The sequence below is a fragment of the Rhinoderma darwinii genome, chromosome 4 (genome assembly GCF_050947455.1).
Source record: "Rhinoderma darwinii isolate aRhiDar2 chromosome 4, aRhiDar2.hap1, whole genome shotgun sequence".
Lineage (NCBI taxonomy): Eukaryota > Metazoa > Chordata > Amphibia > Anura > Rhinodermatidae > Rhinoderma > Rhinoderma darwinii.
This window is the reverse complement of record NC_134690.1, coordinates 258,125,754-258,142,642: the sequence shown is the minus strand read 5'-3', so window position 1 is coordinate 258,142,642 and position 16,889 is coordinate 258,125,754. Positions and strand designations below refer to the sequence as shown.

Sequence of the window (16,889 nt, the reverse complement as noted above, 5' to 3'; positions counted from 1 at the left end):
GAATAATACCCCCATACTGTTATTGAATAATACCCCCATACTGTTATTGAATAATACCCCCATACTGTTATTGAATAATACCCCCATACTGTTATTGAATAATACCCCCATACTGTTATTGAATAATACCCCCATACTGTTATTGAATAATACCCCCATACTGTTATTGAATAATACCCCCATACTGTTACTGAATAATACCCCCATACTGTTACTGAATAATACCCCCATACTGTTATTGAATAATACCCCCATACTGTTATTGAATAATACCCCCATACTGTTACTGAATAATACCCCCATACTGTTACTGAATAATACCCCCATACTGTTACTGAATAATACCTCCATACGGTTACTGAATAAAACTACCAAACCATGATCACATATTACTACAACATAGAGTCAGAAAAAACCCACCATACTGTAAGTGAATAAATCACACTATATATAGACCAATATTACCACCATATAGTGACCTTATAGAGGTAGTTGCCAGTTATACACAAGATATCTGCAGACCATATAAGTGATTACAGTATAGTTATATCGAGTGACTATTGTGGCAAATTTTAAGTTTTAATTTTTATACTGCTTTTTTTGGTAGGTTCCGCTGGAGCGTTTGGACTACGTCGTAGATTCACTGGACTACTCCGATCTACTTTTTAAAAAAAAATAAAAATTGTGAAAGAGGGTTGCATGGGGGAGTTTAGATTTCAATAAAAGTTTTTATGTCTGTTTTTTTGAATACTTTATTATGGCCTTAGTAATGGCTGCTGTCTAATTGAGAGCGTCCATTATTAAGAAGGGGCTTAGTGTTAGCCAGTAAAAAGGCTATCACTAACTCCTATTACCCCGGTTCTCACTGCCGCGAGGGGAGTACGATCCAGTACCTGACCACCTGAAGCGACGGTAAGGCTGTTTTACCAGGCTGGGAAGGGATAAAAAAAACGTGGCCCTTCCCACGCTGGTGATGCTAGGCTGCAGCTGCTTTATTGTATCTGGCTGGTTGTGAAAAATAGCGGGAACCCCACGTCTTTTTAAAAAATTACGTGAGATCCCCTCCATTTTTCATAACCAGCCAGATACAATAAAGCAGCAGCCTAGAATTACCAGGGTGGGAATGGCCATGGTTTTTGGCCATTCCCAGCCTGCGGCCACCCCAGTACCCGCCCTTCTCTTCAGACGGTCGGGTGCTGGATCGTACCCAGCTCTTCCTGGTGGCGGTGGGTACCGGGGTAATAGGGGTTAGTGATAGCCTTATTACTGGCTAACACTAAGCCCCTTAGTAATGGACCTCTCAATCAGGCAGCTGCCATTACTAAGGCGGTAATGAAGTATTAAAAAACAGACAAAAATGTATTTCCACACAATCCACTTTAACCATTTTATTAAAAAAAAAAAAAAATAAAGCTTCAATCAGCGAAGTAGTCCAACGAATCTACGACTTAGTCCAAATGGTCCAGCGGAACCTGCAAAACAAAAATTAGCAGTATGAAAAATAAAAATAAAGATGGCTGCCCCCACAGACGTACAAACATATGAATAAATAGCTACCTTCGAAAACATATTAAAATAATTAGAAAAATTAGGCCCATAAAATAAAACATATCAAATAAAAAAAAATTATAACGCCTTTCTTTTAAAGAGAACCTTTCACCTCTCCATACATGTGCAGCTGAATGCAGCATGTAATGGGGAGGGCTGCACAAACTCTGGGGCACTTTAATTTTTTTTTCTTAGCCTCCTTTTGTTATTTAGATATCAGTGCTGTAATATTTGGCGCCCGATATTTAAATAACCCCATGAACTGTCAATGGGGAGGTAATTGGCAAGGGGGCGTGTAATATCGCTGTGACACTGCCAAATCAGCTACGGTCAGCGTTACAGCAAGAGCTGGAGCGCGTGCACGCGCAGCTCCGCCACCACTAAGGAACACCAGAGGAGAAGAAGAGTGTGAATGCTTCTTCTTCTATTCCATGGCATCAGAGCTGTGCGCGCACGCACGCTCTCACATTTTAGCTCTCGGCAGACAAGGACGACAAGACTGATCTCTCACCTGAGATCAGTCTTGTACTTGCCTGCCGAGAGCTGAAGAGTGAGAGCGTGCGAGCGTAGATGATCTCCTCTCTCCAGCTCATGCTGTTGACATTGTCCGTAGCGGATTGGGCAGTGTCACAGCGATGTTACACGTCCCCTTGCCAATTACCACCCCATTGGCAGTTCATGGGGTTATTTAAATATCGGGCGCCAAATATTACAGCACCGATATCTAAGTAAGGAAAGCGGGTAGGAAAAAAATATATAAAGTGCCCCAGAGTTTGTGCAGCCCTCCCCATTACATGCTGCACTCAAATGCAAATCTATGGGCAGGTGAAAGGTTCTCTTTAAAATGTAACAACTTTTTAAGAACTTTTGACATGTCAGAAGTTTTGATCAGTGAGGTCCGAACACTGAGACCCCCCCCACTAGTCGCTAAAACAAAGCAACAGAAGTGCTCGGGTGAGCGGTGTGGCGCTTCAATCCTGTTTGGCTTTCCTTGGAGCAGTGTACGGGCTCAATAGAATGTCTAGGAGTCTGTACACTGCTCACTCGGCTGAAAGTCGATCATAAATGAAGCGGCACAGCGCTCACCCGAGCACTTCTGCTGCTTCGTTTTAGCGATCGGTGGGGGCCTCAGTTCTCAGTCCCCCCACCGATAAACTTCTGACATGTCAGTATGATATATAAAGATATCTATTAGGATATGTTCACACGGCCTATTTACGGACGTAATTCGGGCGTTTTAACCCCCAAATTACGGCTTGAAAGCATTGACAAACATCTGCCCATTGAAAGCAATGGGCTGACGTTTCTCTGTTCACACGAGGCGTATATTTACGCGTCGCTGTCAAAAGACAGCTCGTAAATAGACGCCCGCGCCAAAGAAGTGTCATGTCACTACTTCAGACGTAAATGGAGCTGGTTTCCATGGACTCCATGGAAAACCAGCTCCAGTTACGTCCATAATGGACGCGGCGTTCAATCGCCTGCACATGCCTTTACTGCAGAAATGACGGGGCTGTTTTCTCCTGGAAACAGCCCCGTAATTTCGGCTGTTACGGACGCTGCCGTGTGAACATACCCTTAATGCGATTGGTGCAAGTTTTAATTACTTTTTATTGAAAATGATTTGCACTTTTTGAGATACAGCTGCTTTGTATCCTGTATACAGAGCAGCTGTATATAGCGCTGAGACCTGAATCCATTAGGTCGCCCATTACCGATCACATCTAAGTTATGAACTTAGATGTGATCGGTAACAGCTCGATCCTGCAGGACTCGCTGACACTGAATCAGTCAGTCCCGCTGACCTGACTGATACAGGATACAGCGCTATATGCATTATATAATATATTTTAATTAGCGGGGGCAGGTTTATGGGGAAGGATTAGGGCCTGTTCACATCAGCGTTTGCTTTCCGAGCCGGGGTTCCGTGGGAGGTTTCCGTCGGGTGAACCCCGCAACGGAAAGTCAAACTGAAACCACAGCTTCCGTTTCAGTCGCAATTGAAATCAATGGTGACGGAAACATTGCTAAGGGTTTCCGTTCGTCACCATTCCGGCAGGTTTCCGTTTTTGTGACTGAATCAATAGCGCAGTCGACTGCGCTAATGGTGACGGAAACGAAAGCTGTGGTTTCAGTTTGACTTTCCATTGCAGGGTTACCTCCGACGGAATCCCAGAACGGAAAGCCAACGCTGATGTGAACAGGCCCTAAGGCTTCTTTCACACCAGCATTAATATACGTTTACCTCTATTCCGTCAGAGGAAGAGAGAATCGATACGTTAAACGGAAAGAAACGGTACCATTAGAATTACATTGCTTTCAATGGTATTTCTTTTGTATCAGTTGCTTTCCGTTTGTCTCCGTTCGCTAGGTTTTCGTTCTTTTGAACGGAAATAAAAGTTCGGCAGACTGCACTTTGGTTTCCCTTAAAAAAAAAAATGGAAACGTAGCGAACGGAGATAAACGGAAATCAGTTGCTTTCCGTTTATCTCCGTTCGCTACGTTTCCATTTTTTTTTTAAGGGAAACCAAAGTGCAGTCTGCCGAACTTTTATTTCCGTTCAAAAGAACGAAAACCTAGCGAACGGAGACAAACGGAAAGCAACTGATACAAAAGAATTACAATTCAAAGCAATAGTAATTCTAATGGAGCCGTTGCTTTCCGTTTAACGTATCGATCCTCTCTTCCTCTGACGGAATAGAGGTAAACATATATTAATGCTAGTGTGAACAAAGCCCAATACAAGTAAGATATTAATATTAAAAAAACAAAAAACAAAACCCAGCTGGGATTTGAACCAGCAACCTTCCATATGTAAGGCAAACAAGCTGACCACTACACTATAGAAGCCATCATAGTCAATGCCTGTGAAACTGTAGTAGTTGAGGGTTTATCAGTCTATCCTGTCTGCTGCGAGTCGGTGGTGACTGGTTCAGACAGTCAGACTGGCTGCCGCATGCAGTGTGCACTGGGAGTGACTGTGAGACTCACCAGTCACAGCCCCGCTTGTAGCTTTCCCACGCTAATTAAGCACAGGAAAGCTACAAAACACTCATACTGCACTCAGCTTCCTGCCCCTGCCAGGAGTATATTGCAAGGGGGGGGGGGGTCTGGGCGTTTTACTGACAGCAGAGGGCTCTATAGGGGGGGAATTATCCCCCCACCATAGAGCCCTGACTAGTTACTATACTGAAAGGTTAGGGCGTCTGAGCATCTGACTGCTCTAAAGGGGGGGGGGGGTCAGAATCCCCCCCCCCCCTATAGAGCTCTCTGCAGTAAGTCAGACGCTCAGACCCTCCCCCCACCCACACTAATCCTTCCATTATAGTGATGTGAGGGCTCTATGGGGTGGATTATTCCAGCTCCATAGAGCCCTTTGCTGTCGGTAAAATGCCCAGACCCCCCCCCCCCCTCCCTTGCAGTATGCTCACGTCACGGTTTCCAGTCCCAGCAAGGCAGGAACTTACCTCGTGCTGCTCGACCGCTCCTCCTGCAGACTTGCTCCTCTCTGGCTGCATTTGCTGTGTACAGCGTCAGAGAGGAGGAGTGTTTCAGACGTTCGGCACGTCTGCTATGCGCATCTGCATGGCCCCGCCCCCCAAGTTTGGGTAGGTGGTGCCGCCTGAGGCTGTCGGCTCAAATGGCCTCATGGCAGGTGCGGCACTGGATGCCTGTCAGACTCACGATATACTGCAATACGTTAGTATAGCAGTATATCGTGCAAGCAATCGAACGATAATACAAAAAGTAAAAAAGTTTTTTTGTTTTTTTTGTGTAAAAAAAAAAAATAATAATTAAAAAAACAAATAAATGAATAGTTAAAAAAAACAAAAACATTTTCCCCCTAGAACATAGTAAAAAAATAATTGGTATTGCCGTGTCCATAAGTCTGAACTATTACAATATATCATTATTGAACCCGCATGGTGAACGCCGTAAAAAAAAAAAATTGTAAACGCCAGAATCCTCTTTTTTTGGTCACCATCTCCCACAAAAAATTAAATCCAGTGATAAATCCGTCACATGTACACAAAATGGTATTAAAAAGTACAGCTTATCCCGCAAAAAATAAGCCCTCATACCACTTAATCGACAGAAAAATAAAAAAAGTTGTGGCTCTCGGAATTTGGCGACACAAAATAAATTTTTCTTTTTTTCACTTAGGTTTTTACTTGTAAAATATAGAAAAATCTACATTTTTGGTATCGCCGTAATTGTATTGACCCACAGAATAAAGTTAACGAGTTTTTTAGTTGCACAATGAATTCCATAAAAACGGCGTGCAAAAAACCATGGAGGAATCGCTGTTTTTTTTTCATTTTCTACCCCACAAATAATTTTTTTCCCGTTTCCTAGTACATTATAGGGTAAAATAAAGGGTGCTACGAAAAACTACAACTCATCCCGCAAAAAAAGTTCTAGTACTAGAGCGACGGAAAAATAAAGACGTTATGGCTTTTGGAAGGTGGGGAGGAAAAAAACTAAAATGAAAATCTGAAAAAGGGCTGCGACGGGAAGGGGTTAAAAAAAAAAAAATACAACTTGTCCCACAAATAACAAGACCTTGTACAGCTATGTCAACGCAAAAATAAGTTATAGCTCTTTGAATGCGACAATGGAAAAATGTAAAAAATTAATTGGTCAATGTTTAAAGGATACATGGAAACATTATGTTGTGGTCACTATTGCCTAGGTAGCCCCCAGCCTTTACATTTGATATCCCGTCCAGCCTATTGGTTAATATTAGGTCTATAAGTTCCCCCCACCCCCCTATTGAATCTCACACCAGTTGTGAAAGGTAATTGACCTTAATTATTGTCTTAGACCTGTTTCCTTTGTTGGACCTGCAGGTTTATATCATGGCAGTTAAAGTCCCCCATAATAAGTACTACATTATTGTTTACTGCCTCATCTATTTGCTTTATTAGTTGATTTTCTGCTTGGGCATGTTGAATTCCAGAGGTCTGTCAGCACCTTATTTCACTTTCCCTCATTCAGATCACATGCATGTATGGGGAAAAGATGTCAGCCGACCACTCAAAAGTTATTGAAGCTGTATGGCCATCTTTTTACGAGGTTGAATTGCTGCTAATAAAGTCTGAACATGACAAGACCACTAACTCGTGTTCATCCTACAAAGTGAACAGACCTTGTAGTGTATATAACAGAAATCCCTTTTCTTTAAAAACAAATCTTTTATTAGGTATTCAAACCGTGGAGAACTACTTCTCAATGTGCAGATCGCTCTTGGCTTGGATTCTTGGCCGTAAATGGGGAAGATTTAAACAAAAGAAGGTACAAGTGTGTGTTTGTTTTTGCTTTTTTTTTTTTTTTTTTTTTTTTTTTTTTTTTTTTCCCCCAATCACCTAAGCCTTGCAATGTAATGTCTTTGAAGATGGTACAGAATGCAAACTAGTTTCTGCCCCTTTATAAAGTAATCACCAGGCAAATTATATTTATTGTGTGTGTGTGTGTGTGTATATATATATATATATATATATATATATGCGCTAAAATTGTTTTCAAGGTCTACAAAGATGCCCTAGAAGGAGTGTACCATATGCTGAAAAGGGAGATACAAGTTTCCATGGTTAATCATGATCAGTTTTGGATGGCTGCTAAAGTCCAGATGTCCAGAATCTGTAGCCTTGAGAAAATTGCTGGCAACTATGTGAACTGGAAGATAATTGATGTGCTGCCATGTTACAGGTACAACACATATCCGTCCACTCTAATATCATCTACGCATGACTAGTCTGTGTCCAGGGGACTATCAGCAGGAGGGGTCATAACAATTGTATGATGGAGAACGTATCGGTCTTTGATCTCACAGACAAAGTTAAATCTACACCTATTGGCAGGCTTAAATTTGTACTATTTCCCAGTTTACGTTTAAGGCTGGAGTCGGTCACCTATTTACTATCGTTTTATACTGCATGCATTTTGGTGGCTTGGGGTTTTTTGTGTTTTTTTTGTTTCATTTGGCAAACTATAGGCAATATTAGTCTTATCTGTCTGAATATTAAATTATTTAAATCTTAATGATGCCTTCCACTTAATGCAAGTAATTTTGTTGTTGGTATACCTTGTTTCAAAAGGATTGGATAATTGTTCCAAAATCTTGGTACAGCTGTTCACCCTACTAAAACTGCAGAAATTTAATTTGGGGTGTGGTATCATGTAGTACAGACAAATTGAGACCCTTGGTAGTCAATAGTCTGTCTTGATCTCCTTCCACATATTGTTAGTGCAGTGAGGATATGACAACTTCGAACACCACTATATTGCATATGTTCTGTTGTCCAGTCTCTGCTCTTGTGACCGTATCACACTTTTACATTCTGTTCCACTAGGATGTTCATGGCTACTGGAGATTCTTTTTATCTAGATCAAATCAAAGGCTTCCTGTTTAGAAAGCAACTAATAAACAACTGGATCCTTCAAGAAGAGAACTTCTGGGTGAGCAGTCTTCTTCCAGAGAGCCTCTTCCAGCTGCTGGAGTATGACACAAAGATCTATGAAGGTAACTTTGCATAGCAGTCTTTCAGACCGAGTACATAGCCAAACCTTAAAGAGAAAAAATGGTCTAAAGTAGGCTAACCAAGAGATGGCCTAAAGATGGAAAGTGTCTAAGGCACCAAATTTATCATATAGCACGCACCACTGTGAAAAATTTGACTCCTCTCCTGCCTTTAGTTTTAAGCTGTGTATGTTAGACGCTCTTTACATGCATCTTGTCAATACAGGCTGCTCTGTGGGCAGTCTTTTTCTTTAAGCTCTTCCTGACATCCTATATATAGATAAAGGTTTTCAGAGATTGGGTGGGGGAGTATGGAGCTGGCTCACAGGCTGACCCCGCTCCATAGAACGAGTGTTGGCTGTGTGAAATGGCAGACATTAAAGTGTAATGAGGGATCCTGCTAATTTAACCCCTTAGATGCCACAGTCAATAGCGACCGCAGCATCTAATCCAGTAGAATGAGTGCAACAGCCCTCTGACATGCCCCCAGCGATGTGATTACCAATGGTCGTCATGGCTGACATCTTTGTACACCTATTGAGTCCTGCCAGAAAAAGTTAATAAGTTGCCTGTCAATCACTATATACTGCAATACATTAGCATTGCAGCATATAGTGTAAGTAATGCAAAGATCGCTGGCTCAAGTCCCCTAGGGGGTCTATTAAAAAAAAATATCCTCTTTTATATATGAAAGAAAAACGAACAATTGAAAAACCCTTTCTCTCATTCCCCCAAAAGCAATGCAAAAAAATTAACATAACTGGTAACTCCGCATCCATTAAAGTTTGAACTACAACAATATAACATTATATAACCTGCACGGTGAACGTCGTTAAAAAATCAGCAATCTGAGTTGGTCACTGATCACTTAAAGAGGCTCTGTCACCAGATTTTGCAGCCCCTATCTGCTATTGCAGCAGATCGGCGCTGCAATGTAGATTACAGTAACGTTTTTATTTTTTTTTAAAGAGCATTTTTGGCCAAGTTATGGCCATTTTTGTATTTATGCAAATGAGGCTTGCAGAAGTCCAACTGGGCGTGTATTGTGTGCGTACATCGGGGCATTTTTACTTCTTTTACTAGCTGGGCATTGTGTATAGAAGTATCATCCACTTCTCTTCAGAACGCCCAGCTTCTGGCAGTGCAGACACAGCCGTGTTCTCGAGAGATCACGCTGTGACGTCACTCACAGGTCCTGCATCGTGTCAGACGAGCGAGGACTCATCGGCACCAGAGGCTACAGATGATTCTGCAGCAGCATCGGCGTTTGCAGGTAAATCGATGTAGCTACTTACCTGCAAACGCTGATGCTGCTGCAGAATCAACTGTAGCCTCTGGTGCCGATGTGGCCGACACGATGCAGGACCTGTGAGTGACGTCACAGATCTGCACTGCCAGAAGCTGGGCGTTCTGAAGAGAAGTGGATGATACTTCTCATCAGAACGCCCAGCTAGTAAAAGTAGTAAACACGCCCCGATGTACGCACATAATACACACCCAGTTGTACTTTTACTTTTCAACACGCCCAGTTGTACTTTTGCAAGCCTCATTTGCATAAATACAAAAATGGTCATAACTTGGCCAAAAATGCTCGTTTTTTAAAAATAAAAACGTTACTGTAATCTACATTGCAGCGCCGATCTGCTGCAATAGCAGATAGGGGTTGCAAAATCTGGTGACAGAGCCTCTTTAAGGCCCCATGCACAAGACAGCAAAAAACCTCAGTTTTTGCGGACCGCAATTGCGGTCCGCAAAAACGCAGCCATTCACTTTCATTGAACACTGACACCTTTCCGTAGCACTACGGAAGGGTGTCAGTGCCATGGAAATGTTCCGGGAATTATGGAACATGTCCGTTCTTTCGCATTTTGCTGGCCGTGCTCCCATACTTTGTATGGGAGCACGGCCCGAAAATGCAGCTGTCAGTCAGCGGCCGGCCGTGCCCGCAATCGCGGGCCGCGATTGCGGGCACGGTCGTGTGCATGGGGCCTTATTCCATTTTTGAGGGAGATTAGTCCCGTGTACCCCAAAATGGTACCAATAGAAACTACAGCTCACCCTGCAAAAAAATAAGCCCTCATACTGCTAAATTGACTGACCAATAACTTATGGCTCAAGAATATGGCAAGACAAACTTTTACATTTTATTTTATATTCTTTATTTTTTTTCGTTCTGCAAAAATCCAGCTCTTATATGGTTTTATCAATTGAAAAATAAAGCTATGGGTTTTGGAATGTGGGGTGAAAAAAACAAATTCAAAATCCCCAAAAAATGACTGAAGAGAAGGTGTTAAGGATTGGGGAAAAAATCTATCAAAGGAAGTCTGTATGCGCCCCATTTATCCTTGCAACATCAGCTCAGTAAGAGCACACTTCAGAAGTACTCTAAGCCATATTTATCAACCTGAAACATCCCACAGGACCACTTAATTCTACATGTGTATCTACAGAACATCTTCATATACTTCTACTTCGCTAGAGAATTTGTGAGATGTATTCAATGTTCTACACATGGTCCTTAAGTGCTGTCCATTAACCAAGTGCTTTGTCTTTTCAGAAAGCCTACATGGAGATACCGTTGGAGCCCACTTAAGCAGATTAATCTGGCTCTATCTGCATTCCGGTCAGCAGCTCTACATGGATGCCATGAAGGGTTTTGTTTATGAATGTGCTTACGCAAGCTACGCATCTCAAATCTATGACAGTGTCAGCTTAATGGGGTTTTAAGATTTTGATTTTTTTAAAATTTTTATGCAATTGCAGTTTTTAGAACTTTTAAAAGAGAAAAAAAAATTCCACTCTTGTATATTTAAGAACATATGTAAATACTGTACATTCCTGCTACTAACAAAGTTAATATTTTTAGATCTAAAACTCAGTAGTTTATGTAACTTTTTTTAAAACTTTTTTTTTTTAAGTGTGGAAATGTTGGGATTCCATTGCACTTGCTATAGATTTCCTCAGGCAAGTTAGTAATCAATGTTGAAATTTCAAAACTGTCATACGTTAGTGGTTCAGAAATTCAATCTCCGAATGTGATGCCTTCTCTAGTGCTGATGTTGAATGACGTGCCATTTGCTGAAGATAGCCTAAAACTGTATACAAGATCTCCATCATTCTCACTTACTGTAATCTAGATGTAGCCATATCCCATCACATGAATGTACATTGTTCGTTTTGGCACCATTTTTAAGACTTTTATCTAAAAGATACCAAATGTCATAAAACTAAAATCTCACGGCATTAAATGCCTAGTTAGAAGCTAAATTGTAGTGATGTCTTTATTTATGTGATTGTTGTAAACGAGGCTTCATAAATTGCCTTCCTGCTGCATTACATTTTTACATTCTGCAAATTATAGGCTTCCCCTTCCCGTTTAACGATACTCAATGTATCTATACAATATAGAACGACTTGAAGTTTTGTGGCATGATTAGGCCCTTCATAACTTTCACATGACCCCTTTTTCTAAATGTAAATTCACAAAATCCCTAAACTAACGGATACTGATTGCAATTGTCTGTCACTCCTTTTTGCTGCCCTCAGTGCAGCATAAGTCACTGAAAGGTTTCCTTTAAAGAGAATCTGTCCCAATGTTTATGCTGAGGGCAGCATAAAGTGGTGCCAGAGACCCTAATTGCAGCAGTGTGTAACTTCATAACATTCAGTGGTTTTCATAATAGTTTTTCTCATGCAATGAAAAACACATTTTGCAAAAATTTGAATGTATCTGCTTGTAAGACAGATAGTAATACCACACAAAATCGTTACTAGTGTACTTTATGTTGGCATAGTTTTTTGTTTTTGTCTTTTTTTTGAACATCCTTTTTATTCAGGACGTTACAAGGCTTTTAATTTAGCAGCATTTCCTCACGTTTTCAAGAATTTCAAAACCTATTTTTTAGAAGGTTCAGTTTTGAAGTAGCTTTGAGGGCCTATATATTGGGAAACCCCCATAAGTCACTTTTAAAAAAAAAACTGCACGCCTCAAAGTATTTGAAACAGCATTTAGTTTATCAACCCTTTAGGCATTTCACAGGAATAGAAGCAAAGTGGGTGAAATTTACAAATGTAATTTTTTCTTTTTTTTTTTCTTTTGCACAAATTCATTTTTTGTTTTCTTCGAAAATGCAACTCAATATTTATTGCCCAGATGCTGCCGTTTTAGTAGTATGCCACATGCAGCACTAGCATGCTACTGGACTGAAACACAGGCTTAAGGAGCACCTAGTGGATTTTGGGGCTTTTTTTTTTAAGATTATATTTTAGACCTGACCGGTTAGAGGTCTTGTGGTGCCAAAACAAAGGGAACACCTAAAAAAAAAATAATAGCTCATTTTGGGAACTACACCCCACAAGGAATCCATCTGGGGCTGTAGTGAGCATTTTGACCCCACAAGTGTTCCATCGATTTGATTTTTTTTTATTATTAGACTTGGGCAGTGCAAATAAGTTGTGGGGGTTTTTTCTCTATTAGTACGGGGCTTTAGCCCAATTTTTCATTTTCTCAACAAAGGAGAAATATATTACCTCAACACTTGTAAAGAAACTTCTTTAGAGTAGGGAAATACCCCATATGTGGTTATAAACTGCTGTTTGGATGCATGGCAGGGCTTCAGAGGGAAGGAGCACCATTTGGAGCGCAGATTTTGCTGGTTTGATTCCTGGGCACCTTGTGTTTACAGAGCCCCTGAGATACTAATAAGGTAAAAAAAAAACCTGAAAGGTGAATCTATTTGGTAAACTACACCCCTTGAGGAATTAATCTAGGGGTCTAGTGAGTATTTTGACCCTGTGGGCTTTTGCTGAGTTTATTAGAATTGAGACACGAAAATATAAAAAAAATCAGAATTTTCTCTTGCGTACAGCCATACCCTATATCTGGTCATAAACTGGTGTTTGGACACACAGCAGGACTCAGAAGGGAAGGAGCGACATTCGGTATTTTAAGCACATATTTTGCGGAATTGCTTTCTGAGTGCCATGTCGCTAGTGCAAAGCTTCCTGAGGTACCAGTACAGTGTAAATTCCCTAGATATGACCCGGTTTTTGAGACTTTACCCCTCAAGGAATTAAATTAGGGTTGTAGTGGCTGTTTTGACCTCACAGGTGTTTAACTGGTTCCCAACCGCTGGCTGTGTAGTTACAGCCAGCGGTCAGGGTACTTAAAACCCGCACCATAGACTATTTAAGGAGCAGGTTTTAGCTTGCTGACCGAGCTGAATGTTGGGTCTCTGGCAGTCAGTGACTGCCAGGGGCCCTGAGGAGAAGATAGAAGCAGCTTTCACTGCTACATCTTTGATCTCTTCTACACAGCTCTCCAATGAGCGCTGTGTATATGAACAGAGGCAGCGGCAGCTATTGGTTGCCGATGATCATGTGACTGGTCACGTGATCGCTGGGTGTAGTTAGTGGCAGACTGCTGCTGGGTCTCACTAGACCCAACACAGCCCTATTCGTGACAATAGTCACTATAAGAGGGCTGATTGCCCCAGATACCGTGGAAAAACATGGTGTAAAAGAAGAAAAAAAGTCCCCTAAGGTCTTTCCTGTCCTGACCTTTTGCGGGTCAGACAATAGTAATTACAAAAATAAAAGTAAAGCAAAGTGCAAAAAATTAATATTACACAATATACCCACCCAAACCCCCCCCCCCCCCCCCTCACCAATCATTCTTGTAATGCTAGCCCTGAGCCAATTACCCTAAAATAGACATGTAATATATTAAAATTTACGATCGACAATGACTATAACAAATAAAAGGTCTATATTAGGGTAAAAACTATACCAGAAAAAAAATTGCTAAAAGTAAAGCTGATTTCTTTTTACAGGTTTTTAAAAAAACACAAAAATCACGCCGCTACCCCAACAGAAAGTTATAGCCGTTTAACAAGGGCTGAATGGTGGCTAGTCCTGAAGAATCAAAATAGCCTGGTCATGGCCCGATACTAGTAAAATCTATTACTTGCTCTGTAGTTTTAGCTCAACATTTTTCCTTTTGATCTCTTCAGGATGCAGCCTGTTTTGGCTTTGTGGCACAGCCGATTTTTTTTATTTATTTTTTTTATAAACTTGCCCTCCATGACCGCACCACAGGAGGTTGGGGCTCTGCCTCTAACAGGGACAGGAGACAAAGAGGTTAAGTAGCCCCCCCCACCTCCCACTCCTCTAGGTTTTTTTTTTTCTTCCCTGTCTCTATTAGGGCATGCTTCCATGGAGTTCTAGCAGGGATTCCTACCAAAGTGTGGTCCCTGGCCCAGTAAGTGTCTCTAGTAGGGGCTTTCTGCTTTGGTGTTTTTTGTGTTTTTTTTTTACCCCCCCTATTTCTTTTTCTCTTAGAGTGATAAAGATTCTCCCCAGAAATCTATGATGGATCCTAAAATTTGGAAATGTGTTTGTTTTAGGAAATTATCATCCTCTAATTTCATCCATAATGGACAGCTATTCAATAATTTTTTTCAATACATATTTGGCATAGGGATTTAGTATTTAAGGAATGGCAAGGGAGGAGATTGTCATCACTGGCTGCCTTCTCTCAATCCTATAGACCTAATGAACCCCCTCCCCTCTCAAAAAAGAGAAAAATTTCTATTGAGGATTCCGATTCCGAGGGGGTTAGTTACCTTCCATCTATGTTAGCAGATTGAGAGCTACCGTGTACGTTTACATCTAAGAGAGAAGAAAAGTACTACTTTTCATCAGACCAAATGGATGAATTGCTTAATGCTGTTGGGAGTACTATGGGGGAAGAGGAGGTCGAAGCTGCTCAGTCCGTGTAGGACGAGGTTTTTGCAGGCCTATGTGTAAAAAAAAAAAAAAACGTTTTTCCAGTACATGACAACCTACTAGGATTAATCCTAGATGAATGGAAATATCCTGAGACACCTATTTCTCTTCCAGCAGAAATTTGTGACCGGTTTCCCTGGGAGGAAAACCAATTTAAATGGATGGAAGTTCCCAAAGTTGATGTTTAGGTGGCTAAAGTGGGGGGAAAAACCTTGCTCCCCTTTTGAGGACCCTTCACAATTGAAGGATCCCTTACATCGCAAAGCAGATAACTTGTTAAAAAAAAAAAATCTTGGGAAACTTCCACTGCACTTCTGCAAGCCAACGTTATTGCCACCTGTGTGGCAAGATCTATGTGTAGATGGCTTAACTAGCTAGAGTCTCACATATGGGAGGGCACAGCTAGAGAGGATATTATTGCTGCCATCCCTCTTCTTTCTATGGCAACTGGCTTCCTGGCTGATTTCTTCCACTGAATCATCTATAAAAATAGCTTCAAGAGCAGGTGTTTTATCTAGAAGAGCTTTATGGCTAAAAATGTGGCAGGGAGATCCCCTCTCAAAAACCAAACTCTGCGAAATTCCTTTCCAGGGTGAATACCTATTTAGGCCAGAGCTGGATACGATGATAGAAAAAGCGGCTGATAAGAAAAGCCTGCCAGAGCCTAAAATTATCCAAAAAGATAGCCCTTTCGTCCCTTTTTGAACATACAACAAAATTATAGCGGGAAATCGGGCAGATGGAGCTACCCTAATGGGGTAGGGGCTGGAATATTGTGTCCAATCAGAAACCAATGCAAAATCGACACTGACGCCGTAAGAGTGGGGGGCAGGATCTCAAGGTTCACAGACCAATGTGAAACATAACAAACAACCAGTGGATCCTGACCTCAATTTCACAAGTATTAAAAATAGTTTTCCACCTACCCCCCCCCCCCCCTTCCAAAGATGCTCATTACTCGGCTTCCATAAGTCACTCATCAAGTGGCACTAAAGAAAGGAATCCAGGAATACTACTCCAAGAAGTAATCTCTCCTGTTCCACTCAAAGAGAGGAGGAGGGCCACTATTATCTGTTTCTGGTGCAAAAACCAGGTGGAGCTTATAGGAAAATAATAAATCTCAAACCTCTGAACAAATATGTAGCCTATCACAAATTCAAGATGGAATCAATAAAATCCACCATGCCCCTAAACGGGAAAGACTATATGATGGCAACGTTAGACTTGCAAGACATATGCTATCATGTCCCAATGCATCCAACTTATCAGAAGTTTCTAAGGTTTGCAATTTTACAGGATCAAGAGATCTTTCATTACCAGTTCAGGGCACTTCCCTTTTGGGATTTCATCCGCTCCATGAATGTTCACGAAGATGATGGCAGAAATAGTGGCTTTTCTCAGGCACGAAGGGATCCATATAATCCTATACTTGGACGACGTACTTCTGGTAGAACCAACAGCTTTCTCTCTCTTCACATCCAACAGGTTTCCCCAGACTCTGGAAGACCTAGGCTGGATTATAAACAAAAAGAAATCGGATCTTTTACCTGCAAGAAGGAAAAACTTTCTGGGGGTACTACTAGACTCACACATGCAGATGTCCTTCCTACCTCAACAAACAAAGATTGCTCTCAGAGACAGACTATTTGTCTGCTACTCTTATCGGGACCTACTTTTTTTTTAATGCAATGTCAATTCTGGGGTCTCTAACATCCTGCATTCAGTCAGTGGCTTGATCTCAAAGCCATTCCAGAGATCTGCAGGCGGCAATACTTTTTCAGTGGGACAAGTCCGTTCAATCCTTGGACGAGAAATTTACCCCATCAAAAGCGGTAAAAAGATCCTTCCTTTTGGTGTCTGAAACTTCAGAATCTGGGGAGGGGAGTTACATGGCACCCCTTTCCAGTTATCACAATTACAACAGATGCAAGCAGGAGAGGATGGGGAGCGATTGTAACCCAGAATTCATTACAAGAAATTTGGCCACTTAGAATAAGCCAACACTCCTCAAATTTCAGGGAGCTCAGGGCAGTAC

General features: G+C 41.4%; 1 protein-coding gene across 1 annotated transcript in view; it reads left to right on the top strand.

Moving 5' to 3' along the window:
- The window catches only part of LOC142761087 (uncharacterized), a 31,791-nt gene extending 20,468 nt beyond the window's left edge, over nucleotides 1-11,323 (top strand). Inside the window, exons 5-8 of the mRNA XM_075864274.1 lie at nucleotides 6,752-6,843; nucleotides 7,076-7,257; nucleotides 7,902-8,071; nucleotides 10,626-11,323. Of these exons, the coding sequence (XP_075720389.1) occupies nucleotides 6,752-6,843; nucleotides 7,076-7,257; nucleotides 7,902-8,071; nucleotides 10,626-10,795 (614 nt within the window). The 3' untranslated portion in view covers nucleotides 10,796-11,323. The remainder of the gene's footprint in view (nucleotides 1-6,751; nucleotides 6,844-7,075; nucleotides 7,258-7,901; nucleotides 8,072-10,625) is intronic.
- The last annotated feature ends 5,566 nt before the right edge of the window (nucleotides 11,324-16,889 follow it).